This window comes from Procambarus clarkii, chromosome 72, assembly GCF_040958095.1.
Source record: "Procambarus clarkii isolate CNS0578487 chromosome 72, FALCON_Pclarkii_2.0, whole genome shotgun sequence".
Lineage (NCBI taxonomy): Eukaryota > Metazoa > Arthropoda > Malacostraca > Decapoda > Cambaridae > Procambarus > Procambarus clarkii.
The window spans coordinates 10,512,030-10,535,172 of NC_091221.1; the positions used below are offsets into that span (position 1 = coordinate 10,512,030).

The following is a 23,143-nucleotide window of genomic DNA, read 5'->3' on the forward strand; positions in this document are numbered from 1 at the left end:
ACTTCTTTTCGACGGCTCATAAAACGGAGGAAAGGGTCCTGAAAGATATTGTTGATAGGAACGTTATCCCTACAGACAAAAATCAGAAAATACAATTGATAATTTATTATAAAACCAAAAAAAAAGCCAATCTATTCATGAAAAACTTCCCAGACACCAAGCAGAACGCTGTGAAGGAGACCAACGTCGTCTATGCCTTTAAATGACCACTTGGGGTCTGTAAGCCTCAAAGAACTCAGTATATAGGCAAGACAACAACGTCTTTCTAGGCGACTAACAATGCATAAGCAACAGGGAGCCATCAAGGAACACATAATCTCTTCCCACAACCAGAGAAATCTTAACAAACAACACAGAAATCATCGATAGATACAGAGATAGCAGGCGGCTTGACATCTGCGAGGCACTACACATCAAAAAGTCAACACCAGCAATCAACAGCCAATTAATTCACAACTATATTCTACCCGCTTCAAGACTCCGAACCAATATGGCAGCAGCAAGAGGAAGTATGGGCCAATTACACCTTCTGCAGTTACTTCCATTCATATGTTCACTTATCCAATTTATAGCCATTGTTTCGTGTTCTGTCTTGTGTTTGTCACCTCACCCAAAACTTTTGTACCATATCACCTCATCCAATAGAGTGTAAGTACGAAAAAATTGTGTGTAAATTAAGTCTTTGAAAATGTAATACGAATTACGAAACGCGTTCAGGCGTCAGACAATTAAAAAAATGAATTTCGGAGAATTGTTATTTTTATTACCACCGACAGTGAAGAAAAACATAAGAAATATTGAGAAAATTTGTGTTAGAATTGTTAATCTTACCTTTTCTGTCATATTCAACAACATATGTTTACAAGAAAGATTGCTACCAATATATATATATATATGTATATATATATATATATATATATATATATATATATATATATATATATATATATATATATATATATGCGAACAAGCCTGAATGGTCCCCAGGACTATATGCGAAATGATAGCTTCGGCTATCACTTCCTTTTGTCTGGTTGTGATGGTCAAGCGGATTAAGGCGTCCTGTAGATACCAGTTGCGTTGCTCCTGGGAGTATGGGTTCGAGTCACTTCTGGGGTGTGAGTTTTCATTCATATATATATATATATATATATATATATATATATATATATATATATATATATATATATATATATATATATATATATATATATATATATATATATATATATTAATCTGGAGAAAATCGGCAGAGTTATTGATACGCTGGAGGCCAGGTACCCGCCTCCCAGGGCAAGAAGGTCACATCCCTCCGCCCCACCGACTACATTAGTCCTTATGCTCAGAGTCAGTAAGACCTACATTCAGTTATCTCTGCCTGAAGTTTCCTTTTTACCTCGTGGGTGGTTATTGCGTCGGCTGCACCTGCTGCGCCATCTAGGGAATGAGGGCCCGTGTCGCGCCATGTAGGAGATCAGGGCCCGTGTCGCGCCATGTAGGAGATCAGGGCCCGTGGTGCGCCATGTAGGAGATCAGGGCCCGTGGTGCGCCATGTAGGAGATCAGGGCCCGTGGTGCGCCATGTAGGAGATCAGGACCCGTGGTGCCCCATATAGGAGATCAGGGCCCGTGGTGCGCCATGTAGGAGATCAGGACCCGTGGTGCCCCATATAGGAGATCAGGGCCCGTGGTGCGCCATGTAGGAGATCAGGGCCCGTGGTGCGCAACATAGGAGATCAGGGCCCGTGGTGCGCCATGTAGGAGATCAGGGTCCGTGGTGCGCCGCATAGGAGATCAGGGCCCGTGGTGCGCCATGTCGGAGATCAGGGCCCGTGGTGCGCCGCATAGGAGATCAGGGCCCGTGGTGCGCCATGTCGGAGATCAGGACCCGTGGTGCGCCACATAGGAGATCAGGGCCCGTGGTGCCCCATGTAGGAGATCAGGGCCCGTGGTGCCCCATGTAGGAGATCAGGGCCCGTGGTGCCCCATGTAGGAGATCAGGACCCGTGGTGCCCCATGTAGGAGATCAGGGCCCGTGGTGCCCCATATAGGAGATCAGGACCCGTGGTGCGCCATATAGGAGATCAGGGCCCGTGGTGCCCCATATAGGAGATCAGGACCCGTGGTGCCCCATATAGGAGATCAGGGCCCGTGGTGCCCCATGTAGGAGATCAGGACCCGTGATCATTGCACAACAATTGTCAGAATAATTACACTGAATGCTGCCTTGATTTGTTATTTCACCGGGTCATGGAGAACATAAGGTGGGGGGGCGTGTGTTCTTTAGAGGGGAGGGGGTCGTGTGTTATTCAGGTCGTTTGAGGGATGGTTGGATGGGTCGTTACAGTTAGGCCTAGGCCATGGGCCGCTTGTTAAACACATAGGCCTTGCATGTAATGTTGATGATCTATCACCCTATCCAAACTCTCAAATTTATATCTCATAACTTATATCCTGGAGTTGTTGTTGTTAAAGATTCGCTACCTAGAACAAAAAGTTCCAAGCAGCACGGGCTATGGTGAGCCCGTAGTCCTATATATATAGCCTGGAGGCTTGGATATAAGCCTCCAGGTCCGACTCTGGAGCCAGAGTGAAGACCTTGTATACCACTTCTTCATATACCTTATATATAATGTTATAATAAATATATATATGTTCTATATATTCATAACACTTCATATACCACTTAAATCTGTAAAATCAGTCCCACTCTCCACGATATATTAAGAATTATTAGTTAATAATTTCCATGTATATAATAGTTTTCAATGTTATTTACTGAGGTTTAATAATTAGGAATATTCTATAATATAAATCTAATGCAAATTGTGTCATTTGTTATAGAAAATATATCTTGGTTGCGTCGTGATTGCATACAAGTATGTGAAAGATGCGCGAAGGCAGCAGGAAGCTTGGTTAAAGGTTATACAGAGGTGGAGGTTAGTAGTCAGGTGATAACATGTCACTCACTTGACCAGTGGCATCTTTGTCTCTTTCCTCCCCCCCTCCTGCAACCCTTTGAGGTGCTTCCGAGACTTAGCGTCCCCGCGGCCCGGTCGTCGACCTGGTTACCTTGAGGTGCTTCCGGGGCTTAGCGTCCCCGTGGCCCGGTCGTCGACCAGGCCTCCTGGTTGCCGGACTGATCAACCAGGCTGTTGGACGCGGCTGCTCGCAGCCTGACGTATGAGTCACAGCCTGGTTGATCAGGTTGTGGGAAGATCTGTCACCTCCTGAAGGCATTAACCTTCACCTCTTTCTTGGTAATGAGGTCATGGCACTCACTGCGTGTGAGTGGCACTCTGTGTGTAGCCACTCACACAATGGGTATTGTTGGTGAGTACGCTCTACGTTTCACCCGACTGTAGTTACCTCTTGTTGCATAGAATACCATTTTTATACTTTTACAGTTTGGTAGTTTAATGTAATTACCATCCAGGCTATTGGAGGCTGAGTGAGTTTGTTTTAAACTGCTTGTTTGTGAGTGAGAGGAGCGGGGTCAACCACCCCTGCAGCAGGAACTGTCATCAGATGTCAGGTCGACACTCGGGCCGCTCTCTCGCTTAAAGATGCACATCGCTTTAATGGTGTTATCAACACTACTATCTGTTTACCACCACTTCCTTAACAGTCACTACGATCTCTCACTATATATGTATGTGGTATGTGGGCCTGTGGGCCGCTCCAAGCGGCCCACAGGCCTGGTTACCTGGTTGATACCTGGTTGATGGGGTTCTGGGAGTTCTTCTACTCCCCAAGCCCGGCCCGAGGCCAGGCTTGACTTGTGAGAGTTTGGTCCACCAGGCTGTTGCTTGGAGCGGCCCGCAGGCCCACATATACCTGGTTGATGGGGTTCTGGGAGTTCTTCTACTCCCCAAGCCCGGCCCGAGGCCAGGCTTGACTTGTGAGAGTTTGGTCCACCAGGCTGTTGCTTGGAGCGGCCCGCAGGCCCACATATACCTGGTTGATGGGGTTCTGGGAGTTGTTCTACTCCCCAAGCCCGGCCCGAGGCCAGGCTTGACTTGTGAGAGTTTGGTCCACCAGGCTGTTGCTTGGAGCGGCCCACAGGCCCACATACCCACCACAGCCCGGTTGGTCCGACACTCCTTGAAGGAATAAATATTCCGTGTTGATTATTTTCTTGTTTGGGGCTTCTATCCCTCTGATTAGTGCTCTTGCATCTTGGTTTAATTGGAAGAGGATTTTTCCAAATGTCGTTTTTGTTCGAGGTTGATTTAAAAATACAAATTAAGTGTAGAATATATTGCATTTATTATAAATTTACACGTTTCAAACCTACCTTCACGGAAGGAAATGCAGAATAGAACCAATGGTAGAGGTGCCACCAGAGAACACTGAAGATCAGAGGTCCACAGCTGTTCAACATCCTCCCAGCAAGCATTAGAAGTATTGCCGGAACCAAGATGGATGTCTTGAAGAGGCACTTAGACAAGTTCTTGCAAGATTTGCCGGACCAACCAGGCTGTAGTGGATATGTAACAGTTGAGGTGACTTGAGTAGAGACTTGGGATTATACCTGACTTACGAGACATTCACAGGGAGGTGAGGTGAGGTCAAACACACCTCACCTCCAGTAGTTTCTAGAGATGGAAGGTAATCCCTTGTTACCAGATTCAAATCCGTCCATTCAACGGAAAATTGGGGATAGACGAGTATAAAAGTTGGATACGATCGAGGGAGGGCTTACGGGCTCACCATAGCCCGTGCTACTTGGAACTTGTTTCGAGTAGCTGAATCTATAACAACAACAACAGAGGGAGGGTTACGGGCTCACCATAGCCCGTGCTACATGGACACTTCGTTCTGAGTAGCTAAATCTGAAACAACAACACCAACGAGGGAGGCATTACGGGCTATTCATGCCCGTGCCACCTCTTGGGTGGCTTAATCTTTATCAATCAATCAAAGGAGGGGGCACGGGAGACGTCTCCCGTCACGCAGGGTGCAGTCGCACCTCCACAGATCTCCAGTATCAGCTCTTGATACTGGTAATGGCTCAAAAGGGTCACCACTTACGGGCTATTCATGCCCGTGCCACCTCTTGGGTGGCTTAATCTTTATCAATCAATCAAAGGAGGGGGCACGGGAGACATCTCCCGTCACGCAGGGTGCAGTCGCACCTCCACCGATCTCCAGTATCAGCTCTTGTTACTGGTAATGGCTCAAAAGGGTCACCACTTACGGGCTATTCATGCCCGTGCCACCTGTTGGGTGGCTTAATCTTCATCAATCAATCAGAGGGAGAGGATAGTGTCTTCTGTGTCTCAGTGAAGACAGGAGTCTAGAGGGTAGTATTGGACACCCTCTATGTGGGAGGGAGACGATCTGGTGTCTACAAGGAAGCTTCGTCATTGCTGTATCTTGAGTGAGTACTGGTCCCATATGTCCTGACATCACAAGTGTTAATATTCTATTGCCTTGATAGTGAAGTTAGATTAGGATTCTTATATTGAGCTCAATTAAATAAATATTACTAAATTGTCCATTCTGTCGTATCCATTCGTGCCTGTAAGTTATTCATAGAGAGTTGCTAGGGAATAGTGGAAGTCAGTCGAGTTCTCACCCCCTTCCCCTCTGGGATATCCTGAACTCACAATGTTAACTCTCCAGTGACCGGTATTCTTCGGCGCCGGTCACTAGGTTGATCGACTTGAGAATGGTCCAGGACGGACCGAAACGTCGTCGTCCCTTCAACTTCTAGTGTGTGGTCTGGTCAACATAGGTTGATCAAAGATGAAGGTGGTGGCGGCATTACGTAGTGTTAAGTAGTTTTAAGTTTAAGTCATTGAAATTGAAATAAGTTTATTGAGGTAAAGTACACACAAATGTATGAGGTAGCTCAAGCTATTCTCACCCCGTTCAGTACATCGTGTTAATACATACATATACACACATCACAAGCAATAAACATATTACCAAACATTCTGAGAGATAAACATCTACAATTTTGTATATGTTTATTTTCAAGAATCGACTTGAGAATGGTCCAGGACGGACCGAAACGTCGTCGTCCCTTCACATTCTAGTGTGTGGTCTAGTCATCATATACATTTCCTAGTTTAAGTCATCAGTTGTAACAACCTGTGTAGGTATCGTGGTGGTACTCTGGAGACACGTTTAGCTGCGTTATAAATGGTGGCAGCGGTGGGATTTAGTAATTGGGTAATTGTTGAAGGGACGTATGTGCCTGTGCTGCTCGGTGGCTACTGTAGGTTTAGGCATAACAAACATGGCGGCCACAACAACAACAAACATGGCGGCCACAACAACAAACATGGCGGCCACAACAACAAACATGGCGGCCACAACAACAACAAACATGGCGGCCACAACAACAACAAACATGGCGGCCACAACAACAACAAACATGGCGGCCACAACAACAACAAACATGGCGGCCACAACAACAAACATGGCGGCCACAACAACAACAAACATGGCGGCCACAACAACAAACATGGCGGCCACAACAACAACAAACATGGCGGCCACAACAACAAACATGGCGGCCACAACAACAACAAACATGGCGGCCACAACAACAACAAACATGGCGGCCACAACAACAAACATGGCGGCCACAACAACAACAAACATGGCGGCCACAACAACAACAAACATGGCGGCCACAACAACAACAAACATGGCGGCCACAACAACAACAAACATGGCGGCCACAACAACAAACATGGCGGCCACAACAACAACAAACATGGCGGCCACAACAACAAACATGGCGGCCACAACAACAAACATGGCGGCCACAACAACAACAAACATGGCGGCCACAACAACAACAAACATGGCGGCCACAACAACAAACATGGCGGCCACAACAACAAACATGGCGGCCATAACAACAACAAACATGGCGGCCACAACAACAACAAACATGGCGGCCACAACAACAAACATGGCGGCCACAACAACAAACATGGCGGCCACAACAACAAACATGGCGGCCACAACAACAACAAACATGGCGGCCACAACAACAAACATGGCGGCCACAACAACAACAAACATGGCGGCCACAACAACAACAAACATGGCGGCCACAACAACAACAAACATGGCGGCCACAACAACAACAAACATGGCGGCCACAACAACAAACATGGCGGCCACAACAACAAACATGGCGGCCACAACAACAACAAACATGGCGGCCACAACAACAACAAACATGGCGGCCACAACAACAACAAACATGGCGGCCACAACAACAAACATGGCGGCCACAACAACAAACATGGCGGCCACAACAACAACAAACATGGCGGCCACAACAACAACAAACATGGCGGCCACAACAACAAACATGGCGGCCACAACAACAAACATGGCGGCCACAACAACAACAAACATGGCGGCCACAACAACAACAAACATGGCGGCCACAACAACAACAAACATGGCGGCCACAACAACAACAAACATGGCGGCCACAACAACAACAAACATGGCGGCCACAACAACAACAAACATGGCGGCCACAACAACAACAAACATGGCGGCCACAACAAACGCGGAAAGATGATTCTGGTGTCATAAACATTCCAGATTACAGGTATGTCAGCCTCGCACCTGTGGCCGCCAGGGTCACGTGAGCTTATTGACGTAGACAGGTGATTGTTTTTGCACCCGTGGTGGTTGTTAGTGATTGGTGGTGGTGATTGTGACTAGGGAGTAGTAGTGGTTGACAAGTGCGTCGACTTAAGACAAGTGACTGTAAGTAAGGAGCGCCTCGTTAAAACTTGTGGAATCAGTCATGTAGTTGATCTCCCAGCTCCACCCCCTCCCCAACCACCCCTTCCCCCAATCACCCCCAATCACCACCCCCCTTCCCCCCCTACCTACCCCCCCAGCAACCACTCATTGCAAAAGTACCACAATCACCTGTGGCTGTAGTGCTCAGTAACTCACCAAACTACATACTGTCTAACAGCTCCCTACCCCCCAAATGCCACCCCTACCCCCCTCTCTTCCCCACCCCCACTCCCTCTCCCCCCCTCCACCCTGAGCCGCCCTAGAGTGACATACAGACGGTATTACGGGAGATAGCGACAAATACATTCGATTACATGGTTGAGCGGACTGACCTAGGTAAGGGGGGGGGGTTGTGGGTCAAAGAGGGGAGGGGGCGTGTGGGCAGAGGGGAAAAGGGAGGTACAAGAGAGGGGGTATATGAGGCTCTGTACTGTGAAGGGGTTCCAGAGCCTTAGAGCCAGTAACTCCACTTATACGAGGCTCTGTTGCCTCTATATACCTCCTTGCCTCTACACACATTAAAGACAATTAAGAGGCACAAACTACAAGCAACACAAACCACCGTTTAGCATCTAACAAGGCAATTCAGGGACTCCATGAGGCCCTTAACAGTCACTAAACATGGGGCTGCGGCCGAGCTGGGGCCCAAGAGCTTAGATCTGCTCGAGAGGAATTAAACCCCAAAATACATTTTTCCATATAGCATCGTGTCAGCAAGGCGGACAGCCCGCCTGCTATCATAACATCGCGTCAGCAAGGCGGACAACCCGCCTGCTATCATAACATCGCATCAGCAAGGCGGACAGCCCGCCTGCTATCATAACATCGTGTCAGCAAGGCGGACAGCCCGCCTGCTATCATAACATCGCATCAGCAAGGCGGACAGCCCGCCTGCTATCATAACATCGCATCAGCAAGGCGGACAGCCCGCCTGCTATCATAACATCGTGTCAGCAAGGCGGACAGCCCGCCTGCTATCATAACATCGCATCAGCAAGGCGGACAGCCCGCCTGCTATCATAACATCGCATCAGCAAGGCGGACAGCCCGCCTGCTATCATAACATCGTATCAGCAAGGCGGACAACCCGCCTGCTATCATAACATCGTATCAGCAAGGCGGACAACCCGCCTGCTATCATAACATCGTATCAGCAAGGCGGACAGCCCGCCTGCTATCATAACTGGATAGGAACTAGAAAGAACTGAAGTATTGTACACAGGAAGAGTGTAGTGACTGTGGGAGCCTTAGAGAGGCTGATGTCGGTGTGTGTAGACCTGGTGGGTGTAGGTGTAGGTGTCCCTGACACAATGGACCTCCCCTGGCACCCTCCCTCACCCCCCCCACCACCCCTCACAAGGGGGGTGGCCCACACCAGGTGAAGGGGGACAATACTGGTGCAGGTCTGGGCCAGTCAAGATAGGTATTGACCGCAGCTGTGTTGTTGCTTGTGTAGCTTCCTGGTCCTCACGCTGTCTCCCCTCACTACACCCCTCTCCCCTCTCCACACCCCTCACCTTACCGTAGCGGCGACGACTATCATATGGGGAGAGGATATGAGATAGACTAAGATTCTTCCGTCCTCAGGGCATGGGCCCTGGCCTCCTGTTACCCCCCCCCCCCCTCCTGTCCCTATTGGGGAGGGGGGGTCATGGGTCTGGGGGTCATGGGAGGGGGGGGGAGCCCCTGCCAATGGGTAGATGAAGAGTGGTGGTTATACGACGACAATACCCCCATTGTTGCAGCTCTTGTGAAATATATTCCTCAAGCCAGTATACCTATTTCTTCTCTCTCTCTCTCTCTCTCTCTCTCTCTCTCTCTCTCTCTCTCTCTCTCTCTCTCTCTCTCTCTCTCTCTCTCTCTCTCTCTCTCTCTCTCTCTCTCTCTCTCTCTCTCTGTCTCTGTCTCTCTCTCTCTGTCTCTCTCTGTCTCTCTCTCTCTCTCTCTCTCTCTCTCTCTCTCTCTCTCTCTCTCTCTCTCTCTCTCTCTCTCTCTCTCTCTCTCTCTCTCTCTCTCTCTCACACAGCCTCACTTATACACTCGTAAGTAAAGAGGAAGGAGAGGCGTAGGTGAAGGGAAGTATAGAAGTGGGAAATACAGTGAGAGGTATGAAAGCAGGCGGGCTGTCCGCCTTGCTGACACCATGTGTGGGTGTTGGCAGCTAAGCTAAGCTGGCTCCCTCTTGTCAGGGAGCTGTGAGTGTGTGAGAGGTTCTTCACATGTGTTTCACCATATATGGATGTCTATAGATGAATACTGTGTAGCATTCATATATACACACTCCGATGCTTCCACACATGTTGTTCTGTTTAAGGCTGTTGTATTATTATTGTGTTGTATCTAATGTATTTTTGCTATTGCAGGCGAGAGGGACGACCATTTGGACCACGACGCCTCGCCGCACCGCACTGGAAAGGGTACGTGTGTACCGCTGTGTACCGTTGTATATCGGCTATGTACCGTCTGTGTTCAGCTGTGTACCGTCTGTGTTCAGCTGTGTACCGTCTGTGTTCAGCTGTGTACCGTCTGTGTTCAGCTGTGTACCGTCTGTGTTCAGCTGTGTACCGTCTGTGTACCGTTGTGTATCGGATGTGTACCGTTTGTGTACCGTTGTGTATCGGCTGTGTACCGTCTGTGTACAGTCTGTACAGCTGTGTACAGTCTGTGTACAGTCTGTGTACCGCTGTGTACAGTCTTTGTCCCACAATCCCCCTCCCCAATCCCCCTTAATCTTCAATCCTTTAATTCACAACTTTTACATCCCTTAAAACAGCCTTTGTAAACTGACCCTAATCCCCTGATCTCAAGGGAATTGAGATTAAGGGATTAATCTCTCCAATCCCACAGTTCCCTAGCCCTTACAAGCCCTTGTCTTCCCAGTCCCTAACCATTCATTCTGTAATCTATGAAATGTGTTCTGACGCCTGTATTTTGTTCCTTCATTCTATGTAACTTATTACATTCATCTGGGTGCTAGGAGACTCGAATCCTGGACCCCCTTGTGTGTGTGTGTGTGTGTGTGTGTGTGTGTGTGTGTGTGTGTGTGTGTGTGTGTGTGTGTGTGTGTGTGAGGTTCAAGCTCTTATGACTGAGCTATGGAGTGGCCTTAATAAGGAAGCTTATTTGACGTATTATCCAGTAACTAACTTCCTTTCAGTCCCATGGTATGATATATTTAAGCCTTTGGTAATCATAGTGCCATGGTCAGTAACCATAGTGCCATGGTCAGTAGCCATAGTGCCATGGTCAGTAATCATAGTGCCATGGTCAGTAGTTATAGTGCCATGGTCAGTAGCCATAGTGCCATGGTCAGTAGTCATAGTGCCATGGTCAGTAGTTATAGTGCCATGGTCAGTAATCATAGTGCCATGGTCAGTAGTTATAGTGCCATGGTCAGTAATCATAGTGCCATGGTCAGTAACCATAGTGCTATGATCAGTAGCCATGGTGCCATGGTCAGTAACCATAGTGCTATGGTCAGTAGCCATGGTGCCATGGTCAGTAATCATAGTGCCATGGTCAGTAACCATAGTGCTATGATCAGTAGCCATGGTGCCATGGTCAGTAACCATAGTGCTATGGTCAGTAGCCATGGTGCCATGGTCAGTAACCATAGTGCTATGGTCAGTAGCCATGGTGCCATGGTCAGTAATCATAGTGCTATGGTCAGTAGCCATGGTGCCATGGTCAGTAACCATAGTGCTATGGTCAGTAGCCATGGTGCCATGGTCAGTAACCATAGTGCTATGGTCAGTAGCCATGGTGCCATGGTCAGTAATCATAGTGCCATGGTCAGTAACCATAGTGCTATGATCAGTAGCCATGGTGCCATGGTCAGTAACCATAGTGCTATGATCAGTAGCCATGGTGCCATGGTCAGTAACCATAGTGCTATGATCAGTAGCCATGGTGCCATGGTCAGTAGCCATGGTGCCATGGTCAGTAACCATAGTGCTATGGTCAGTAGCCATGGTGCCATGGTCAGTAATCATAGTGCCATGGTCAGTAACCATAGTGCTATGATCAGTAGCCATGGTGCCATGGTCAGTAACCATAGTGCCATGGTCAGTAGCCATGGTGCCATGGTCAGTAACCATAGTGCTATGGTCAGTAGCCATGGTGCCATGGTCAGTAACCATAGTGCCATGGTCAGTAACCATAGTGCTATGATCAGTAGCCATGGTGCCATGGTCAGTAACCATAGTGCCATGGTCAGTAGCCATGGTGCCATGGTCAGTAACCATAGTGCTATGGTCAGTAGCCATGGTGCCATGGTCAGTAACCATAGTGCCATGGTCAGTAACCATAGTGCTATGATCAGTAGCCATGGTGCCATGGTCAGTAACCATAGTGCCATGGTCAGTAGCCATGGTGCCATGGTCAGTAACCATAGTGCCATGGTCAGTAACCATAGTGTCATAGTTGAAGACGATACAATATGAGATATAATATGGGAAGACACGATACATTAAGGAATAAGACGTTACGAGATGGAAATCTTAACTTTAATACCGGTTATAATTAAAGCAAGATGAGCGATCCTTTGTGGGAATGTAAGGGGGGTGTAAGTGACCTTGAGGGGGGGGGGGTGACCTTGATGGGGGCCTGGGGGGGGAGGTGTTAGGGGGGTCTGGTTCATGTTTGTCTAAAGTCTTCGTTCCTTTCTCTCTGTTTCGCTCTTAATTCGTTCTATATGGTATGTTAAAGGTTAGGTTAGGTCGTGTTCTTGCATAATGTATATATATATATATATATATATATATATATATATATATATATATATATATATATATATATATATATATATATATATATATATATATATATATTAACGTCATGAGTGAGTTGAGGATGAGTGAGAGGTGAGGAAGGAGGCAGTGAGGTATAGTGAGGGGTGAAGAAGGAGGCAGTGAGGGGTAGTGAGAGGTGAGGAAGGAGGCAGTGAGGTATAGTGAGAGGTGAGGAAGGAGGCAGTGAGGTATAGTGAGGGGTGAGGAAGGAGGCAATGAGGGGTAGTGAGAGATGAGGAAGGAGGCAGTGAGGGGTAGTGAGAGGTGAGGAGGGAGGCAGTGAGGGGTAGTGAGAGGTGAGGAAGGAGGCAGTGAGGGGTAGTGAGAGGTGAGGAGGGAGGCAGTGAGGGGTAGTGAGAGGTGAGGAATGAGTCAGTGAGGGGTAGTGAGAGGTGAGGAAGGAGTCAGTGAGGGATAGTGAGAGGTGAGGAAGGAGTCAGTGAGGGATAGTGAGAGGTGAGGAATGAGTCAGTGAGGGGTAGTGAGGTGTGAGGGAAGTAGAGAAGCGCCTCAATAACACACGGTCAGTATATAAGCCATAGTAATGAAACATTTAACCTAACCAACAACAGGAAGCACCTTTGTCACCGCTAGTCGCCAAATGAATAGTTGGGTCAAATGTCACATTTTAATTACATTTGCGAATGAAAACGTGAATTCCCGAAATATAAAGCTTGCAGGGAACATAATGGCATTTTGGGGGTCCTTTGTTGGGTAGTTAAGCCGGAACGGGTTTTATAGTCTTTCCCTTTGAGTGGTATAATTATTTTGTGACCCCCCCCCCTCCCCTGGGGTCGTGGGGGTCCTTATAGGGGGGTTAGTGGTTACCTGGTGGGGGGGTCTCACTACGTTGTGTAGACCACTGTGCTACCACTCTGCTTCCACTACCACTTTTTCAGCTGCCTACTGTGGCTGAGGAGTGCCCAAGCGGCTCTGTCTAAACCAGGTATCTGTGAATGGTGTGTGTGTTTGTGTGTGTGTGTGTGTGTGTGTGTGTGTGTGTGTGTGTGTGTGTGTGTGTGTGTGTGTTCTCCTGGCTCAAACAATAAGGTTAAGCACCAGGTTGAGCCGGTCGGCCGAGCGGACAGCACGCTGGACTTATGATCCTGTGGTCCTGGGTTCGATCCCAGGCGCCGGCGAGAAACAATGGGCACAGTTTCTTTCACCCTATGCCCCTGTTACCTAGCAGTAAAATAGGTACCTGGGTGTTAGTCAGCTGTCACGGGCTGCTTCCTGGGGGTGGAGGCCTGGTCGAGGACCGGGCCGCGGGGACACTAAAGCCCCGAAATCATCTCAAGATAACCTCAAGTGCCTTCCACTCTAACTTCCAATATATCATAGACAATCCAAGATCTCTGGATCACAATTAAAGTCCATTTAAAAAGAATCCAAGATCTCTGGATCACAATTAAAGTCCATTTAAAAAGAATCCAAGATCTCTGGATCACAATTAAAGTCCATTTAAAAAGAATCCAAGATCTCTGGATCACAATTAAAGTCCATTTAAAAAGAATCCAAGATCTCTGGATCACAATTAAAGTCCATTTAAAAAGAATCCAAGATCTCTGGATCACAATTAAAGTCCATTTAAAAAGTAAGTTAATCAATTATATATTTCATATTAGATCTTCCGCTCATATGGATATCATCATTCAACCATATGATTTGAAGTTGAAGGGAAGGGAACTATCAGGGGGAAAGCACCAAGCCATTGCGACTGTATAGCACTGGGAAGGGGTCAGGATTTGGGATGGGACGGGGGGAAAGGAATGGTGCCCAACCACTTGTGGACGGTCGGGGATTGAACTCTGAGATTTGAAGTTGAATGTCAACATTGATACACAATTTGAGTCACCACACAAGAAGTTGAGAACACCTACACCTGACTGCCCCTGATAATCACACTAACATTTTGAGGTTATCTTGAGGTTATCTTTGAGATGATTTCGGGGCTTTTTAGTGTCCCCGCGGCCCGGTCCTCGACCAGGCCTCCACCCCCAGGAAGCAGCTCGTGACAGCTGACTAACACCCAGGTACCTATTTTAATGCTAGGTAACAGGGCCATAGGGTTAAAGAAACTCTGCCCATTGTTTCTCGCCGGCGCCTGGGATCGAACCCAGGACCACAGGATCACAAGTCCAGCGTGCTGTCCGCTCGGCCGACCGGCTCCCTATCTAAGTTTAAAACACATGTCAATTGTAAAGTTCACTCACCAAAAAAACTTTGAGCTTTGAAACTTAAGTTCACAGTCCCCCACCAGGCTTAGGAAGGCCAGTCTGGCTGCTGGAACGTCTCTCGACAAGCGATCTGACTATCAACGTCCTCCTCAAAGTCCCAAATGTAGTTTGATTGATGAAGATTAAGCCACCCAAAAGGTGGCACGGGCATGAATAGCCCGTAAGTGGTGGCCCTTTGGAGCCATTACCAGTATCAATAGATGATACTGGAGATCTGTGGAGGTCACCTCACACGACCTGACCCGGAGGCAACCTCACAATTAACACCTGAATTTACACCTGATTTAACACCTGAAACCTGAATTAGCCCCTGAATTAACACCTGAAATGCGTGACTCTAGAATATTATAGAGCCAACGACCTGGCGACAGGTTGAAATATAAGAAATATTGCCGGAACAACCGTGGACATCTTCAAGAAAAACCTAGATTGTTTTCTAAAAACAAAAGTGCCGGACCAACCGGGCTGTGGTGGGTATGTGGGCCTGCGGGCCGCTCCAAGCAGCAACAGCCTGGTGGACCAAGCTCTCACAAGTCAAGCCCGGCCTCGTCAAGCCTGGTCAAGCCTAATTTCCTAATTTTAGGAAATTAGATTCGAGTATAAGTTACTGAAGGACTTTTAGGAATATATTGAGACCGCGTAGTTGAGTTCAAGGATGCTGCGGGATCGATCTCGGGCCGGGCTTGGGGAGTAGAAGTATTGGGCCAATATTGATCACTAGATAAGTAAAGAATCAGATCAATATGATTATATTTAGAGAGTGAACAATTAAATTCTGAATATATCTGATTTTCCACCAGTTTTAGAAAGGTTGAAATGCAATATATCACAATCCTATTTAGTATTTATATTATATAAACAGCCACGAGATGATAGCAAGAACTATGTTGCAATCACGGAGGAATATCTTGCGGTCTGCAATATTTATTTGCCAGGCTGATCCTGTATGCAAGAGTTGGGATGCTGGGTTCATGCCAGTATGTTGGCATCTCTCCAGTGTAATGTGGAGGTGTTCACATGTGTTCAACTCTCGTCTAGAAGTGTTCAACTCTCGTCTAGAAGTGTTCAACTCTCGTCTAGAAGTGTTCAACTCTCGTCTAGAAGTGTTCAACTCTCGTCTAGAAGTGTTCAACTCTCGTCTAGAAGTGTTCAACTCTCGTCTAGAAGTGTTCAACTCTCGTCTAGAAGTGTTCAACTCTCGTCTAGAAGTGTTCAACTCTCGTCTAGAAGTGTTCAACTCTCGTCTAGAAGTGTTCAACCCTCGTCTAGAAGTGTTCAACCCTCGTCTAGCAGTGTTCAACCCTCGTCTAGAAGTGTTCACATGTTCTGGAGAACAACGTGAATGTCGCCAGAGACTCGATGGAACTAGACACCCGCTGTGGCTAACCCGATGGATTCATGCCATGTTCACGTTACTCAAGATACTGGTCCCGGAGTTGAAGGTCCAGGTGTTGAGGAGACAGGTGTTGAGGCCTCAGGTGTTGAACACTCAGATGTTGAAGCTGGTGTTGTAATTTAAGGTTTTGAAGGTTCACCTTACCAGGTTATCTTGAGGTTATCATGAGATGATTTCGGGGTTTTTAGTGTCCCCGCGGCCCGGTCCTCGACCAGGCCTCCACCCCCAGGAAGCAGCCCGTGACAGCTGACTAACACCCAGGTACCTATTTACTGCTAGGTAACAGGGGCATAGGGTGAAAGGAACTTTGCCCATTGTTTCTCGCCGGCGCCTGGGGGGGGGAAGGGGGGGGGGGTTAAGGGCAGGGGGGGGGGTGGGGAAATGGGGGGTTATCCTCATTCATAAGATATCATGCTACATAAGGTGAGTTAAAGGCGATAGGAAGGAAGATATATGCCCCAGCATTACCCCTGTGTGCGATAAGGCTGACAATCGCTGGGTAATGCCTCCCATTATGAGCCTTGTGAGAACCTCACTAATCACTGGCTCTTATCTGCTTCTTGGGGGACACCCATTAACCTCTGAAAAGGATAAGGGTTAAAGCTGTTAGTTATTCACTTGTTCACTTATCCTTTATGGCAGCTGTCTAGCTAATGGGGCAGAGCTTCTCTCACCTAATGCCTCTGTTCACCTAGCGATAATACCTGCTACTTGAGTGTTATCCAACAGAGCAGTTCTGGAATACGAGAGCTTGAGTAGAGGCATGAGGCAGTCCATTATAGTCCCCAGAGTGTAGAGGTAAGGCACCACAAGAGCCACTCATCCACTTATCACTGGAATTGTCACACGGAGAGACGTGATCACGCAATACAAAATATTCCGGGGCGCTGACATGGTAGACGCGGGTGTGTGATAGATTGTGTTTCTGCAATTGTGTTTTTTTTGCCACAATTTGGTGGTGTTTTCCTAATTTTAGGAAATTAGATTCGAGTATAAGTTAGTGAAGGACTTTTAGGAAAATATTGAGACCGTGTAGTGGAGTCCAAGGATGCTGCGGGATCGATCTCGGAATTGCGAAAGATGGGGTAGGAAGAAAGGTTGAAGGAACTAGACCTAACGACGCTTGAAAAAAAGGAAGGAAAGGGGAGACATGATCACTACCTACAAAATTCTCAGAGGAATTGACAGGGTAGATAAAGGTATGCTGTTTAACACGGGTGGGACGCGAACAAGGGGACACAGGTGGAAACTGAGTACCCAAATGAGCCACAGGGACGTTAGAAAGAACTTTTTCAGTGTCAAAGTAGGAATGCAGGTGGAATGCATTAGGAAGTGATGTGGTGGAGGCTGACTCCATACACAGTTTCAAGTGTAGATATGATAGAGACCGATAGGCTCAGGAACCTGTACACCTGTTGATTGACAGTTGAGAGGCGGGACCAAAGAGCCAAAGCTCAACCCCCGCAAGCACAACTAGGTGAGTACACACACAGGGTAATCAAATACACCCCCCCCCCCTCACCCAGAGAGAGAGAGGACCTCCTCCTTGAGTGTTGAGTAACCACTTTAGTGACTCACTGGGTAACAGCACAAGGGGGGGGGCAGTGCCACCACGATAACTGCCTATAGTGCCGAGGCACTAAAACAAGGCCCTTGAGTGCCACTCCAGACCCGCATATCTCCCACTCAATTATGTCCAAAAATATCAACTTATTCTCATTTGAATAAGTACACAATGGTACTATAGTCACTAGTGTGTGAGTGGACACATCAATCCTCCACTGGTTGATACCTGGTTGATACCTGGTTGATACCTGGTTGATGGGGTTCTGGGAGTTCTTCTAGTGTTGTGGTCGAATCCACGTCACGGCCCTTGTGGATTTGGTCGACATCTCCCAGGTAGCTCAGGTGGGCTGGTCGACATCTGCCAGGTGGCTCTGGTGGCCTGGTCGACATCTCCCAGGTGACTCTGGTCTCTGGTCGACACCTCCCAGGTGACTCTGATCTCTGGTCGACACCTCCCAGGTGACTCTGGTCTCTGGTCGACACCTCCCAGGTGACTCTGATCTCTGGTCGACACCTCCCAGGTGACTCTGATCTCTGGTCGACACCTCCCAGGTGACTCTGGTCTCTGGTCGACACCTCCCAGGTGACTCTGGTCTCTGGTCGACACCTCCCAGGTGACTCTGGTCTCTGGTCGACACCTCCCAGGTGACTCTGGTCTCTGGTCGACACCTCCCAGGTGACTCTGATCTCTGGTCGACACCTCCCAGGTGACTCTGGTCTCTGGTCGACACCTCCCAGGTGACTCTGATCTCTGGTCGACACCTCCCAGGTGACTCTGGTCTCTGGTCGACACCTCCCAGGTGACTCTGGTCTCTGGTCGACACCTCCCAGGTGACTCTGGTCTCTGGTCGACACCTCCCAGGTGACTCTGGTCTCTGGTCGACACCTCCCAGGTGACTCTGGTCTCTGGTCGACACCTCCCAGGTGACTCTGGTCTCTGGTCGACACCTTCCAAGTACCTGGTCGACTATATTAGTACTTGTAAAGAAAACGTGGATGGCAGGTCGACGACGCTAACAGAAAATGGAGCGAGCCGTCGCGAGGGGTAACTTAACTGTGACGCAGGTCAGAGACGGAGGTCCTCCTCCTAGTTAACTTTCCTAGTTACCGCTGTTCACCTGAAGGATCATTAAGCAGTTGGCTGGTCCAGTAGCTGGTCAAAGACCTAACGCTCAAGAGTGAACAAGAACAGTTGTGTTTGGGGAGGTTAATGATATGTGTTTATGATGTTCATTTCAATGTTCATATTCGAGAACATTAGTTCTGTTCATGGTGTTATTTTAGCGGTTCTCAATGGAACAATGGTGGTGAACTAACATATTTGGCTTGGCAGCTAAAGCTTGACAGCTTTAAATATCCTTACCATCTCTCTCTCTCTCTCTCTCTCTCTCTGTCTCTCTCTGTCTGTCTCTCTCTCTCTCTCTCTCTCTCTCTCTCTCTCTCTCTCTCTCTCTCTCTCTCTCTCTCTCTCTCTCTACCCAACCACTTGGGCTGGACGGTAGAGCGACGGTCTCGCTTCATGCAGGTCGGTGTTCAATCCCCGACCGTCCAAGTGATTGGGGCACCATTCCTTCCCCCCGTCCCATCCCAAATCCTTATCCTGACCCCTTCCCAGTGCTATATAGTCGTAATGGCTTGGCGCTTTCCCTTGATAATTCCTTCCTTCTCTCTCTCTCTCTCTCTCTCTCTCTCTCTCTCTCTCTCTCTCTCTCTCTCTCTCTCTCTCTCTCTCTCTCTCTCTCTCTCTCTCTCTCTCTCTCTCGTGCTAACCTACGAACTTAACCATCTTAGTAACTTCCACCTGGCATATTTTCCCAGGAAAGATCAAGTTATGACTTATATAAACTTGTTGCTTTCTGTTGCAGGTCGCTCGCCGCTGAAGGAGGCGCAGAAGGGTAGTGACGGGGAGCGTCCCAAGGAGAGACAGAGGAGGAGCGAGTCTGAGAGACATAAGCCGAAGGACAGGCCGAAGGAGAGACAGAAGGAGCGGCCCTCTGAGGCTGAAAAACTGAAGGAAAGGGAGCGAAAGGATAAGAAATTGGAGTATGATCGGCTGAAGATCGGTGATAGGGAGAGACAGAGAGCAGCTAAGGCGCAGGGAAGTGAAGAGAAGGAACGTAGGAGAAAGTCGCAGGAGAGGGAGAAGAGAAAGTCTCTGGAAGATCGTGAGAGGAGAAGGAAGAGTGAAGAGAGAGAGAGGAGGAAGAGTGTGGAGAGGGAACGAAAGAAGAGCATAGAACGAGAGAAGAGGAGAAGCGAGGAGAGAGACAACCGAAGGCACCCAGAGAAGCAGAGACAGGGAGAAGAGAGAGAGAAGAGGAGAGAGAAGCAGAGACCAGAGAACGCCGACGATGGGAGGCCAGGCTCGCCAGAGAAGACAATAAGGTAAAGACCCAAACACACCCACACTATAAGGTAAAGACCCAAACACACCCACACTATAAGGTAAAGACCCAAACACACCCACACTATAAGGTAAAGACCCAAACACACCCACACTATAAGGTAAAGACCCAAACACACCCACACAATAAGGTAAAGACCCAAACACACCCACACTATAAGGTGAAGACCCGAACACACCCACACTATAAGGTAAAGACCCAAACACACCCACACAATAAGATAAAGACCCAAACACACCCACACTATAAGGTAAAGACCCAAACACACCCACACTATAAGGTAAAGACCCAAACACATCCACACAATAAGGTGAAGACCCGAACACACCCACAAACAATAAGGTAAAGACCCAAACACACCCACACAATAAGGTAAAGACCCAAACACACCCACAAACAATAAGGTAAAGACCCAAACACACCCACACTATAAGGTAAAGACCCAAACACACCCACACTATAAGGTAAAGACCCAAACACACCCACACTATAAGGTAAAGACCCAAACACACCCACACTATAAGGTAAAGACCCAAACACACCCACACTATAAGGTAAAGACCCAAACACACCCACACTATAAGGTAAAGACCCAAACACACCCACACTATAAGGTAAAGACCCAAACACACCCACACTATAAGGTAAAGACCCAAACACACCCACACTATAAGGTAAAGACCCAAACACATCCACACAATAAGGTGAAGACCCGAACACACCCACAAACAATAAGGTAAAGACCCAAACACACCCACACAATAAGGTAAAGACCCAAACACACCCACAAACAATAAGGTAAAGACCCAAACACACCCACAAACAATAAGGTAAAGACCCAAACACACCCACAAACAATAAGGTAAAGACCCAAACACACCCACAAACAATAAGGTAAAGACCCAAACACACCCACAAACAATAAGGTAAAGACCCAAACACACCCACAAACAATAAGGTAAAGACCCAAACACACCCACAAACAATAAGGTAAAGACCCAAATACACCCACAAACAATAAGGTAAAGACCCAAACACACCCACACTATAAGGTAAAGACCCAAACAAACCCACAAACAATAAGGTAAAGACCCAAACACACCCACACTATAAGGTAAAGACCCAAACAAACCCACAAACAATAAGGTAAAGACCCAAACACACCCACACACACACTCTGAACCTCTCAATAGACTTGAATGCCCTTCAACGTGTTTATTAACAGTGTATATCTTTATACCTTCAGTATTAAGAGGCTTCCAAGCCTGTAGAGTATATCGACCTCTAACCTTCACTTGTTTCTCGCCTCTAGTGACTGTCTTTTGTCTATAATAAGAGTCAAAACTGTCTTCTTTTGAGCTTTATTCTGTTTTGTTTCAAATAATAATACATACACGTGCACCTGTGGCGCTGTCACCGTTGTTACCGTTGATTGTTGACAGCTGTGCCTGTTGTCAGCTGGTATATGCTGTCAATTACCACAGCATACTGTAGCAGTGACGTCAGTGTTCAATACTCCCGCAGCAGCAGTAGCAGCAGCAACAGCAGCAGCAGCAGGAGGAGGATGGTGCAGCAGAAGAGCAGCGGGGCCGGTGCTGGGGGCGGGTCACGCACCGACCTACCGGAGGCCGAGCAGGCCGAGCGGGCCGAGCAGGAGCGAAGGGAGAGGATACAGAGATACAAGGACGAGCGCCGCAAGCAAATCGCTGCCAGGTCAGTCTGTGCTTCGCGTGGTGCTTCGTCACCTGTGGTGTGTAGGTGTAGGTGTGTAGGTGCAGGTGTGCAGGTGTAGGTGTGCAGGTGTAGGCCTATTGTTTGTCACGTCTGTGTAAACACGATTGTGTAAACATCTGAACACGTGGTCTTGAATGTTTGTGTAAACATGAACACGTGGTCTTGAGTGACTGTAAACATGAACACGTGGTCTTGAATGTTTGTGTAAACATGAACACGTGGTCTTGAGTGACTGTAAACATGAACACGTGGTCTTGAATGTTTGTAAACATGAACACGTGGTCTTGAGTGACTGTGTAAACATGAACACGTGGTCTTGAATGTTTGTAAACATGAACACGTGGTCTTGAGTGACTGTGTAAACATGAACACGTGGTCTTGAATGTTTGTAAACATGAACACGTGGTATCGAGTGACTGTGTAAACATATGAACACGTAGTGTTATTGTGATCCCGTCAGAGCAATACAATTACAAAACACTTAAGTTAGGAAGTGGAGTAGACGGTAGAGCGACGGTCTCGCTTCATGCAGGTCGGCGTTCAATCCCCGACCGTCCACAAGTGGTTGTGTGCACCATTCCATTCCCCGCGTCCCATCCCAAATCCTTATCCTGGCCCCTTCCCAGTGCTATATAGTCTAATGGCTTGGCGCTTTCCCCCTGAAAGTTCCCACTTGAGTGAGGAAGTTTTAAATCCAGTGGGAAAACAGAACGCCTCGAGCACAATTAAGAGAACGCAGTGTACGCAGTGAGAACGGGTTGAAGCGTTCAAGAGAGAATTTAATAAGTATTTGCTGAAGATAGCGGACCATCCTGGCTGCGACGGCTAAGTGCAGGCTCCCAAGACACAGCCTTTAAGGTCTGGCTATATAACCTATAACATTGTGGTATAGCTCTATAACACTGTGGTACAGACCTATAACACTGGTATAGCTCTATAACTGTTTTACAGCTCTGTGCGTCTCCAAGACGCAAGATGATCGGTCTCCAAGACGCAAGATGATCGGTCTCCAAGACGCAAGACGATCGGTCTCCAAGACGCAAGATGATCGGTCTCCAAGACGCAAGATGATCGGTCTCCAAGACGCAAGACGATCGGTCTCCAAGACGCAAGATGATCGGTCTCCAAGATGCAAGATGATCGGTCTCCAAGACGCAAGATGATCGGTCTCCAAGACGCAAGATGATCGGTCTCCAAGACGCAAGACGATCGGTCTCCAAGACGCAAG

The 23,143-nt window shown here is 47.9% G+C and overlaps 1 protein-coding gene across 10 annotated transcripts in view; it reads left to right on the forward strand.

The window, feature by feature from the left end:
- LOC123773700 (uncharacterized) overlaps positions 1-23,143 on the forward strand; it is a 510,416-nt gene that overhangs the window by 246,512 nt on the left and 240,761 nt on the right. For 9 of the 10 annotated variants that reach the window (XM_069312488.1, XM_069312490.1, XM_069312489.1 and 6 more), the window contains exons 3-5: positions 10,151-10,204; positions 19,642-20,161; positions 21,706-21,894. In XM_069312488.1, coding sequence (XP_069168589.1) covers positions 10,151-10,204; positions 19,642-20,161; positions 21,706-21,894 — 763 coding nt within the window. The remainder of the gene's footprint in view (positions 1-10,150; positions 10,205-19,641; positions 20,162-21,705; positions 21,895-23,143) is intronic. The other variant, XM_069312484.1, reaches the window with a different exon arrangement.